The 12,633-nt window shown below is 43.4% G+C and overlaps 1 protein-coding gene across 4 annotated transcripts in view; it reads left to right on the forward strand.

The window, feature by feature from the left end:
* The first annotated feature begins 2,352 nt into the window (after positions 1-2,352).
* Positions 2,353-12,633, forward strand: part of LOC150089131 (protein-tyrosine sulfotransferase 2-like) — a 324,464-nt gene continuing 314,183 nt past the window's right edge. For all 4 annotated transcript variants that reach the window (XM_090390341.1, XM_090390343.1, XM_090390342.1 and 1 more), the window contains exon 1: positions 2,353-2,952. In XM_090390341.1, coding sequence (XP_090246467.1) covers positions 2,824-2,952 — 129 coding nt within the window. In that variant the 5' untranslated portion in view covers positions 2,353-2,823. The remainder of the gene's footprint in view (positions 2,953-12,633) is intronic.

Genomic DNA, 12,633 nt, shown 5'->3' on the forward strand with positions numbered 1-12,633 from the left:
TGGGAGGGTTTTTTTTTTTTTTTGGCTGATGCTGCATAATTCGGCCTTTTGGCTGCAGAGCCCCTAATGGTACCCCACGTTGGCTGCACACGCCGCTAGGAGGTAGCCAAGCTTCCCATTATTCTCTGGCTGGTTTCCGTCAGGGTTGCCTGAGTTTCCTGAATGAGAACCAAAAAAAAATTGTGTGAAAGGGATGGATAGAGCAGAGTGGGAGTTAAAGTTCGAAGGAAGCTAGAAGAACGGGGAAGGAAGGCTTCCTTCAGATGAGAGAGGCAGAGGAGTTAGAGTGTAGAGCGTGTTTAGTGTCAAACGACAGCAGGGGTTTTCCCCATCTCTGCGTAGTGTACATTGTGGGTGGGAAACAAAACACTGTCAATGCCAGGGGTTTAAAAGTGTATGGATATTGTATATGTGTAGTGTCCGTGTACCGTTCTTCCTCTGATGATGAGACTCAACGTTGCGCACACTCGGCCCCGTGGAAGCAGACCGGGTACACCAGTATTACAATTATAAATAAATAAATAAATAAATAAATAAATAAGATCTTTATTGTACAGTACATCGGTACACGCAGGTACCACGACCATACAATACCCTTCACGGCACCATGCCAGGGGTTAACAAACGGCAGAGATAACCTCGCCGGAATTATAAAGATTAATTTTTAAAAAATTAATTAAAATTAAAAAATTAAAATATTAATTAAAATTAAAAGATTAATTAATAAAAAAAAAAAAAAGTACTCATAGCAGATAACATTGACTTGAAAGGAAAACTAATACAAAAATAACAAGTTGTGATAACAAAAGATTTTCCTCGAGTCCAGTTTTCTGAGAGTCTCTTGCCCCGCCAAACCGATCTGAGATCAGTTGGTAGTTGTGGAGACCACGTGCAGATCGAGGATGATCCGTCTATACTTTTTATCATCTATGATTTTAAATAAGTCAGCATCCAAGGATTGAACCAGGTGGAGCTTCTGATAAGGGAGGAACCGATCTTTCAAATGTAGTCTCGAAGGAAGAGCAAGAAGCTTGGGAGTGGAGCGGAGACCTGGTTGGGGAATCCGCCAGCACACGGTGTCCCAAACGTTGGGTGCTGAGACTCTCCCGGAAATCATTTTTACGGTGAAGATGAGTCTTCTCTCGTGCATTAATGCTGAAAACCTGGTTAAATTCAGCGCGTCGGCCATCGGTGTTGTGCGCTGCTGTGGTGGGAGATGACACTTCCAGGTTGCCCACTTCAGGAGCCAGTATTCAGCGGCTTTTAATGGTTTAATTGTGGTGTCTGCAGCTGAGCCCCACAACTCTACTCCATACAGTACACTTCCAAAAATCATCATCCTGATGTACATTTTTATCAGGTTGCTGTTGTGAATGTGTAGCAAGTGCTGCTTGGCAACCCACCGTTTCTTGTTGAATTTAGCACAGAGTTCTTCTATATGATGATGGAATCGTAATTTTCTGTCGAAGATTACACCCAGATCTCTTTGCTTTTCAACGCAGGGGATCGGGACTCCGTCAACCGCAGGCTGAATTATGGTTGGTATGGGTTTAAGAGAGAATACCATGATGGCAGATTTCTCAGGGTTCACTTGCAGGTCAAAATTCTTGAGGTACTGCCGTACTTCTGATAAAGTCTTGTTGATGGTTACTGTGGCATTTTTGGCTTCATCGATCAAATTTATTTTTGTGAAGATCTTTAAATCATCTGCATATGATATCATATCTGTTCTATTGTGTATTAGTGGGTAGATGATAGCAGTGAAAAGAATTCCGGACAGGACTCCTCCTTGTGGAACGCCTGCATGTATTTGTCTAGTATACCTTTGTTTTCCTATGTACATTTGGATGATTCTATTCTGAAGAAGGGATGTCAGAAACTTCAATACTGGGCCTGTGATGTGATAGTAATTTCGAAGTAGTTTGAGCAAGGCTGGGATGTGAACACTATCGAACGCAGCTTGTAGATCAAGATATGTCCTCTGGCAGGTCCTGGCACCTAATTTCGTGAGATTTCAGTGGCTATAGGACCTGGTGCCATTAGGCATCTGTTAGGGGTGATCGATTTGCCGAGGGGTGGCGGAAAAAAGTACCAGTTTTTGGGAGGTGGCTTACGGGATCTGCCGCTTCAGTTTCGCTGATAGAGTCACGGATGTTTTAACGAAACACCCGTAATTTGTTTTTGTTCGATTAAAACCAAACTCGCGATGAATTTTTTTCTTTTTTTGATTAAGTGTTTCTGAGCTGCGCGTATTTTTGAACAATTTCGCCTTGTTGTCGCCAGATGTCACTACGCGATAGCCGGCCGTCTCGGTGCGATGCGTACTCTGTGAGCACGTTGTTTGCGGAGCGACACGCTCTACGAAAGCAGAGGCGGCCGTGTGAGAACACCGCGTGGGCTCCGACATTGCTCGGAAGTTAACAGCGCGGAGCAGCGAGAAGAACGACTTTCATTTCCTGAGTTCACGGCGATCACCGGGCGACATGCGGCACAGGTTGGTTGTGTGAGAAGTGCGACGTCGAGTTCCGAGAGATGAGACGAGGTCGCGCAGTCTGCGACGGACCCGCTGCCAACATCCGTTGGAGGTGCGATCGGACAATGACGTGAATGACCTCCGCTGCCAATTACTTCCTCGCTACCTGGGAGGTTAAGGCGACTCCACACGCGCAGATTGTTCTCATCGCCTTCAATTCGCTCTGAGAGCGCGGTCCGGAAGAGACCGCATCAGTGCCGAGAAACACTCCGAATACGAACCCAAACCCGGAGGATAAAGAACCCCGAAACATTCCGCTGGGATGCCCGACCCTGGTGTGCACCAGTGACATGGGAATGCGCACCCTCAGGAAGTACGTCGGCTACGTGTGCCTGTCAGGAGTTGCCGTGCTGTTGCTGTATCGGATTCATTCGCCGTGTGTGCCCCCTCAGGCCCAAGGAGTGATGGTGCCCTCCCAAGTAAGTAAACGAGTCGTCTAATTTAAGAAATGTTGGCTGACCTCCTGGTGTGTGCGTGTGTGCGTACGTATGTGTGTGTGTCGTACTGTTCTCAGAGAGAGAGAGAGAGATAATCTTTTATTACCCTTCACGGCCATAAAGCCAGGGGCTTACAGTTTCCCAAACTTGGGGAAATTGAACAATTATTTACAAAAAGGTAATTTTACAAAGAAAACATATTATAATACAAAGGAGAGAACTCCTTACGAGAGTTAAATCTGCTTGAGCTGGCTTAACATCGAGATAAGAGCACCAGCTCAATCAGACAGGAACAGGTGCAAGGTATACATCAGTCATTGCTGATTAGTCCTACTCGTCATAATTTTTTTCCGGTAAGTCCGGTCAGCAGCGAATTTGTTCAGGTCGGCGTCCAGTGAGTGGGTTTGCTTGAGCATCTGCTGAGGAAGGAACCTGTCCGAGAGATGGAGTCGTGCTGAATGCGAGTAGAGCTCGGGATTGGCCCTAAGGGTAACAGGGGGGATCCTCCAGCCACAGGCATCCCAGAATGAAAGTGTTGCCATTATGCCTGTTATCATCTTGACTGTTGCTAGCAGGCGTTGGTCGTCGACTAAGGTGGGAAGCCGTGGAATCCCGAGAGAGTTGGCAAGCTGCGTGGTGTGAATCAGAGCTGGAAGGTTGTGCTTCCTGTTGGCCCACTTTAGGAGCCAGAATTCTGTGGCAAAGAGTGGTTTCTTTATTGACCGTGCCGCTGACGCCCAAATTTCAGCAGCATAGAGTAAAGGTGGAAAGATGACTGTTCTTATGTACCTCACAGTTATCTTTTTATCTGTGATATGAAGGAAATGTTGTTTTGCTATCCACCGGAGTCTTGAAGCACGTGTGAGGAGCATGTCTATGTGGGCGTTGAATCGAAGTTTTGGGTCGAATGCAACGCCCAGATCACGATGGCTGGACACAATTGGGATGAGGGTGTTGCCGACCGAAGGCTGGAGAGAAGAAGGAGTTTGCTTCAATGAATACACCATGAACTCGGACTTAGCAGGATTGATCTTGAGCCCAAACTGGCAGAGGTAAGATGTGACTGTGGTGAGAGTGTTGTTAATTTCCACTTTTACCAGATCTAGGTCTTGACCGGGAATGATGGGAGTGAGTATCTTGATATCGTCCGCATAGCTCAGTAGACATCGAGAATGTGCAACCAGTGGGAAGATAATTGATGAAAACAGAAGGCCCGAAAGGACCCCTCCTTGTGGGACTCCTGCGGTGACGGATCTAGTAAGGGTGCGATCTCCTGTATGAAGCTTTATACCTCTGTTATTCAGAAGAGAGGAGAGAAAGCATAATATGTTCCCTGTGATCTGGAAGTGGCATTCCAGGAGAGTGAGAAGTTGGTTTACTTGGACGGCATCAAATGCAGCCTCAATGTCTAAGTAAGTCACAGCTAGTTCCTGCCTATTCTCCAATGCTGACAAGATAGTATTCGTGGTGGCTAGCAGATTGGTGATCGTTGATCTGTTTGGAAGGGAGTAGTGAATTTGGGCTGGATTACTGGGCAAGATCTGCTTAGTGAGGATGGGGAGTAAGGCCTTCTCCAGGAGCTTCAGCAGGCTGGAGGAGTTGGAGATGGGTCGGAAGTGTTTAGGTTGATTTCTTGAATATGATTTCCCCCTCCACGAAATTCCGTTTAAACTTTCTGAAAATAAATAAATATTGATTCGTTGCAAATACAGCAAGCCCCTCACAGCCCATGGCTAGGGGCAGATAACACGATACAAAGGAAATAAAAGAAAATAATCGAAGACAGCAGATTTCATATAAATATTAACAATCGCTAGGAATTATGAATTAAAAAAGAAGTTGCGAGAACAGCACGTTTGAATTTCAGTTGCACTTCCTGGGTTTGAGGCAGGCTGCTCTCTTTATTTCTCTTCATCTTATCGAATATCTGACTACTGTAGGCTTCAGAGCTGAATAACCTGTTGCAATCAATTTTGTGAAGAATTATGAGGTGAAGGGATACATTGGGGAAAATTCTGTCCATTTGTTTGAGCCTGGAGAGGTTGGATTTGAATCGCTGGTTTCTTGAATTTTCCCTGTTTGGGGCAGCTATTATATTGGCTAAATTTGGTGCGTCGCATGCAGAAGTGATTAACTTTGCAAGAAGCTTGACTCCAGACTCGTTGATCATCTGTTACAGAGGCTTTGGTTTTAGATTTTCACAAAGCTGTTGCTTGAATATTGTATGGGGAAAACGAAGCTTACTATTGAGCCATCTAAGAACCCAATATTCTAGGGCAAGGAATTTCTTGACGGTTACTTGAGGAGCACCAGACCAGATTTCGGAAGCATAGGACACAATGGGAAAGATGCATCTTTGAACGTGCTTAATGACTGTTTTTCTGTCTTGAATCGCTGCTGCTTCTTGTTTGATTAACCATTTTGCCTTTTTGAATTTTTTGAGCAACATATAAATAGTGGGCATTAAAGGAGAGATTTTTATCAAAAACAACTCCAAGGTCTTTGTGAGCGTAAACATTTGGGATTGGGACATCGGCAATTTTTATTTCTATGTGGTTGGGTTGTTTCTGAAGGGAATAGGTAATTTGAGCAGATTTGTTTCTATTTATATTCAGATTGAGCTCTTTCAGGTACTCGATGATTTCACAAATCTGTGAATTCGCATCATTGATAACTTTGGAGATTAAAAATGACTTTAAATCATCGACATATGCCAGTAGATTTGGATTTTCTTGTAGAAGTGGTTGTAGAGATGCTGAAAATACAGTACTAGAGAGAACGGCTCCTTGGGGAATGCCTGTTGAGGTTGTGACGAGAATATTGTCAGTACTAGTGGGGAAGAAGAGAAATCTGCGATTTAGGCTGTATTGAAGATAGGAAATAATCATTGTGTCAACGAGAAAATGATTTTTTAGTATTTCAATTTTAAGCGGCCCGAAGATCGACATTTGTTGTTGCGTGATGAGGTCTGGACGGCGATCGCACCTTGCTTTTAAATAAACTTTTCCACGCTGGTGCTGAGCAGAAGCTTCTGGTGCTGATGATGCCATCATGCGGATCTCTCGTTAACTTTCCGATGTTTTCTTTACGCATTCCCAGTCCTGTCTCCAAGTTTTGTTCCCGGAGGGAAGGAGACTTCCTGAATTGTTTTTAGCAGCGCGACCCAGCGATACCTAAAAATAATTAAACCGTCCACCGACTTTTCGCACGAATTCCTGGGGACACTTTTTGCGTTTTCATCAGACCGTAAGCAAAATATTGCGTCTTTCAACTGGAGCCATGAAATTACTTCAGCGGGTCGCCGTCAGCTTTAAATAAAATAATGTCGAAATGCCCTTTGATTTTGTAGGTGAAGTGCCACGCACCATTCAGTATCGAGGGCTCGGTGGGCCTTTTTACAATATGCACCGTTTTATCTGTATTATCGAATCGATTTTTTTGCTCTGGAGGATGAAAGACCGCGTTTCCTGATAGTGAAACCATGCGGTTTTAACCACAACTAACTCAGCTACGGTGTGAAAGCAGTCCTCAGCAGCGAGCACCCACAGACAAACCTGAGTTCCCATCACATTCAGAACGGTCTCGTGCCACGAATTTTCACACTCTTGCAGTCGAATGGGAGTGTTTGGGGATGGACGATGCCTGAAGAACACTCGCTACCTGAGTGTGTCGTCCCAGAGTGTGTCGTCCTTTTTCGTTAGTGGAGCTTACGAATGCTTTGGGGAGGACGGTTACACAATACCATCATTAGCTTTTAATCAGAAATCAGTAGAAAGCCTTCAGCGAAGCCTCGAAACAGTTATTGGGGCCACAGGTGTGTGTGCCAACGCGTTATTAAAATACCTTTGAATAGTTATAGTACTCTTGCAAAAACAGTGCTGTATTAACGAAAATTACACCATGACGAGAATATTTCTGGGCATTCCCGGTCGACTTCTCTCATTTGTAAATCAAGTCTGAACGAAAGACGAAAACCCGCTGCTCAAATGGCATCGACGAAACTGCGCTGCCTTTCTCCCCCAACAACGCATTCCACTTGGGGCGGGCCGAACTTCTCTAATGAGGTTGCCCACAAAATCCTCTTCGTAATGAAGACTTGTCGGCACAAAACATATGGGGGTAGCAGCCTTCGTGGCAGGTGCCACCACCTGGACTGAGCTCAAAACCCACGCTTGTCTTATCACGGCGACAGCGCTGCGTGACAAACAGGTTCGTACCAAAACAACTTATCCTCATCAATCTGTCACCCAAGGAGCTTCCAAGCAAATAAAATTCCCTGGAAGATCTAATACGTGATTCAATGCTGAAGTCAGGGAAGCATTCGAGAGGAAACAAAAAGCTTTCAGAAAATGGAAAAAAAGTGTCATAACTCACCTGACTACCAGATGCGCAAGAAAGAGCCGACCACTTTAAATGTAACCGAAATGCAATCCAGTAGCTAGAACTGAACAGAATAAATTACTCCAAACCAATTACATCCAAATTCAATACGGATTTTTCACATGAGAAAGAGAGAGATTTTAGGAATAAGTATCTTTGACCTTGAACCAGATGCCATTAGACCCAAGAACCCCTAACGTAAGGGATTTCTTAGCTACGTCTACCTTATAAATACGATCAATAGACCCCCCAATTCACCTACGTTGGTCCAGACGGCTTTCCTCTATTCATGGTGTCAAAGTGTGCAATGCCTTCGTTGTTGAGCCCCTTCTAACAACCTTTAACCACATATTGAATTCCGGATCTATTCCGACAATGTGGAATCACTACAGGATACAACCCATGCTCAAAAGAAGAAACCCTAAGGACTTCAAACCTATCTCAGTGGGCTGTTCTTCACTAAAAGTATTTGAGAAAACTGTTATCAGCACTCACAGACCTAATCATCGTCACGCTCTGATGTCCAAAAGATCTCCATATACTCACCTATTGGGCAGATACTGTATTTACAGTACCTTACCACAAAGCAATTATTATTAAAATTGCTGAAAGCGCAATTGCAGCAGTAAAAAGCAATTTTTTAAATAATTTTTTATCGTTGCTTTTTTATACACCTTTCTAGCCAGTCGGCTGTGCCAAATTTATTATTATTAAATCAGTTTATTGAACCAATAAACATGGTCTGCACCCCTTATACGGCCATTCAGCTAGGGGGGAGGCATCCGTAATACAATTGATTATTTACTTTATATAAAAACAAACAAGTTTACGTTATACGCCGCGCGAGCGTACATAAGTACACGTGCTTTGAAGAACAGGGGTTCGAGCCAGTGACTGCTAAATACGGTACTGTTCATCGTATTCTCTATACCGTGCGATGACCGGGTGGTCGTGTCGGAGTATAAACAGAAAATTTATTTATTTTTTATTTAATTAAATCAGTTTTTACAAACAGTGGATTTGGCAAAGTCAGTTTACTAAATGAACTGCCATCAAAAGAATTATTTACAAATTTAAGCAACACATTTGACAGCGAACAAATTTCCAATTTCGGTACAACTTCAGCAGGAGGAGTCAGATGCGAACCTGGACAAATCTCGGTATCTTGGTTTGTCGGGCTTTTTTAATGAGCATTCCATCTACGTGAAAGTTTCCTGCAGTGTCTCCGATCTGTATCCTTTTCAGTCACACAACTTGTTACTCCGATCTCAGCACCGATCTAGAAATGGTATCCCGCCTCCCTGGTATTCCATCAAGCGGTTTGAGGATCCAACACTCCAACCCGAGAAATTTGATGGTGGGTTTTGGGCGTTGAGGACCAGATGATGGAGGAATATAATGGAATGGGACAAAGGCAGCGTTGGGCATATCGGATAATGAGCTGAGGGTCATGTATTCCAGCGCGCCCTTGACGAAGCACCCACATCACTGCACAGGTCTTCGTTTTGGCGACGCTTAAATGCTGCTAAAATGTAAGGCCCTCGTCCCACGTAAGTCTGAAGTCCTTACGCGCAATGACTTTTCTCACAGGTTCCCCTGCGGTATAGAAATCTATATCGCGGGGAATTCCTTAACCTTTTGTTTGTAAAGGTCATTTGAGCTGATTTAGCGTGATTGAGTTCTAAACTGATTTAATCTAGACATTTGTAGTTGTTGTGTTTTTTGATTGGCCAATTGGTTGATGGTAGCTGCTTGATTACGATTAGATGGTGTTATGTACAGTTTTATGTCGTCCACATGAGACAATATCCTATTGTGATGCAAAGATGGGTTCAAGAGCTGCAGCGAACGGTAAGGGGAAAAGGACCCCTCCCTGCAGTACCCCTCTATGTTGATAGTTTTCATGAGTGACTAGAAGCTGTCTAGGTTTTAGAATTGCTTCTAAAATTCGTACACATTACCAGTAACGACATCAAGTTGTGCTCGGCTGCCGAGGGTTCTTTGTATTACTGTAAGTGTGTCAAGCGGGTTGGTATTAGTAGACCTGCCTTTGATCAGTGTGGGGGGTAAGGAGGCCTGTGGTTGAAGCAATGTTCTGTAAGCGCAGGGTTAATGGCCTCAAAGGGTTTCAGGAATCCACAGCTCATGGCGATCAGTCTGTAGTCCTTCGGATGTTTACATTTTGATGCTGAGCGCACAAAGTATGCGTTCCAAATTTCTGGGGGATCTGCGCTACTGACGATTTGATCAAAAATAAGCACCACAATATCAGCAATGTAGACGCTGCATAGTTGCAAAATGAAGAACGGAAACCCGTATGCACCTTCCACTGACTTGAGTAGGGCAAAAAAGGAAACGGCGATAAATTTATGATTGTTCTCGGAAAAGTCAGAATTGATTTTCTTAGTTTGTCAGTTGCTTCTCAGGTTTCAGCGATTACTTCGCGAAGGAAGGTGACGTCAGCAGTAATTCTCCGGTGCTTGCAGGTGGCTGATGAAAGTAATCGCACTCAGATTCGTAATACGATGGGCGTTTGAAAAGTTCATGGTCTCAGTATTTTAGATTTATTTGAGGAGTCGAGTAACGTGTTACTTTTCACCATAGTCAGTCCCCTTTGGAGTGAATGCACTTTCGCGATCGATGCTGCAACGCGTTGATTGCAGATGAAAGTTTTCTCTTTTTGGACCTCCAGGAATGCATCCACTGCAGCAACGATGTTACTTTAGGTGGAAAAATGGATGATATCCGGGTATTTTTTTCAAATTAGGAAACAGGTGAAAGGCCGATGGCGTTGGATTTGGTAAGTATGGGGGGGGGGGGGCAGTTCAAGCTTTTAACGCTGCACTCATGCAGTGTAGCCATACCAATGACAGTGTTATGAGTAGGCGCGTTGTCCTGATGGAACAGGACCCTTTTGCTTCTCGGCGTTTGTCTTTAATGCTTTCACGCACCGCCTTGCAGGGTCTGCGTAATATGCTCCCGTGACTGTCTGCCCTTTCTAAAGGCAATCCATTAGCATCCTAAGAAACCAAAGCCATCACCTTCACAGCAGAAGGAATCGACTTGGCTTTCTTTGAAGCGGAGAAGAGCTCTGTTTACATTGTTTGGACTGTTCCATTGTCTCTTGCTGAAAGTGATGGACTCACGTCTCTCCGTGGTCACCAACCTTGCAAGGAAATTTGCTAGATCTTCTGTCAACAACTTGGGTACCCATCGTGCCGGCTCTTTTTCATGGGAAGAATCTGTATTATTATGGGCGCGCGTTCAGCTGAGATGCCCAGGACGCTACCGAACTGTTACTGGTCGATCACTCATCACCAGATCATGCACACTGTCAACAACGAAATCAAAGTCTATCATAACGGTTCGCAAATGCAGAATGTGAAGTCTCACACGGACCTTTGCTTAACATGAGATGAGGGTCTCACCTTTCAAAATCATTTCTCCACAATGAAAAAGAAACGTACTCTGCAATGTGAGCAATCCGACAGGAGCTGACGGCCTGCTCACCGTGGAAGTAATAATAATAATTTATTAATCCTTATTTTATTTTATGTTGCACTGTTTTGGGAGATAACAGAAAAAAGGGAGGGAGGACATATAAGCCAAAGGCTTTTTACGGGGTTTTCCCTTAAAAAATGATAAATATACAATTGAAAAATGTACAGTTCTGAAATTGTACAGGTAATGTTCAACAGGAAAGACCGAAATAAATTGGAGTTTTTTGAACATTTCTTTACAGAAGACTTCAAAAAGCATCACTGCTTATAACATCATTGTGAACATTTTTACAATTAAATGAGGAGAGAAAAGAAAAATGATGAGATGTCTGCAGACAAATTTACAAACTATTTGCCAACTGCTTCCTTTAACATTTGTACATTATTTCCATGTTGGTGTTTTTAAAATCCAGGAGTTGAGTGGAAGGGGATTTGAATCAGACATCCCTGGTGATGTGTTCAATTAGTAGTTCCTTGAATTGATTTAGTGAAGTGACATTTTTGATTTTTGCAGGAAGTTTTTGTTCCACGTTTTAGCACCTCTCTATTTTATGCTTTTCTGAAAAGCGGAATCTTCAGGTTGGCTTCATTTCTTAGATTGTATGATATTTCTTCTTCGTCTGTGGTTATGAAAAGGATCTGAAGAGAGAGAGGGGGAAACTCTGGTGTCTTCATAGCATTGTAAACAAGGATAGCCTCGGCTTTCTGCAATAGCTGGTAGATGGCGATGAGTCTCACTTCCTCTTATCTCGAACTAACCGATGCGTTCCAGGGAAGGCCCAAAATTGAACGAACGCATCGATTGAGAATGGAGTTGATTCTCGCGAGGTTTTCTTGGCTGGTGGTACCCCATGAGATGATTCCATAGATGAGGTGCGGCTGAATTAAAGAAAGGAATACTAGTCTGAGAAGAGAAGGAGACACCCAGGCAGAGGCCCTGGCGAGTATTCCCGCTAGTGACGAAGTTTTCTTTCGTAGGGTTATCATTTGTTTTGCCCAACTTAACTTATCATCCAGCCAGATTCCGAGAAACTTGGTTTCATTCACCCTTTCAAGTTGTTTTTCTTTGTAAGTTATTTCGAAATCAATATTTAGTGGTTTGTTTTTCGTTCTAAACACCATGTATTTTGATTTTTCTGCATTCAGTATAAGCTGATTCTTTTGAAGCCAATTATGCATCACAGAAAGCAAGGCAGAGATTTTGAGCTGAAGCTCATTAGGGTCTTTATCTGTGATCAGGATGGAAATATCATCGGTATACGCTACTAGGTGGGAAGATGGTGAAGAGGGAGAAATTCATCGATTGAAGAACAAATAGGATAGGTCCGAGAGGTGAGCATTGAGGTATTCCCCTTGAGAAAAAACAGACGTCGGAGTATGACTGATTTGTTCTTACGACAAACGGCCGATCAGTAAGGTAGTCTTCAAGGAGAAGGTTAATTTTCCCTCTGTCAAGATTATTGAGTTTGTTAAGTTTAATATTATGGTTTATGCAAGCAAAAGCTTTAGATAAGTCGAGAAACAGTGCTATAGCATACTGACCCTTTTCAAGACTATCAATGATTCTTGAGCAGAAGTCAACAGTTGCAAGATCAGTGGATCTTTTAGAGCGATAAGCATACTGTTGTTGATGAATGAGCTGATTTTCTTCAAGAACACCCATGAGTCTGCTATGAAGAATTTTTTTCGAATAATTTTGCAAAAACTGAGAGTAGAACTATTGAGCGAAAGTGGTTGATGGAGTTACAACGGTTTCCCTTTGGAGCAGGGATGATCATTGCTT

Source organism: Mastigoproctus giganteus, chromosome 2 (assembly GCF_048544385.1).
Source record: "Mastigoproctus giganteus isolate SK-2022 chromosome 2, ASM4854438v1, whole genome shotgun sequence".
Classification (NCBI taxonomy): Eukaryota; Metazoa; Arthropoda; class Arachnida; order Uropygi; family Thelyphonidae; genus Mastigoproctus; species Mastigoproctus giganteus.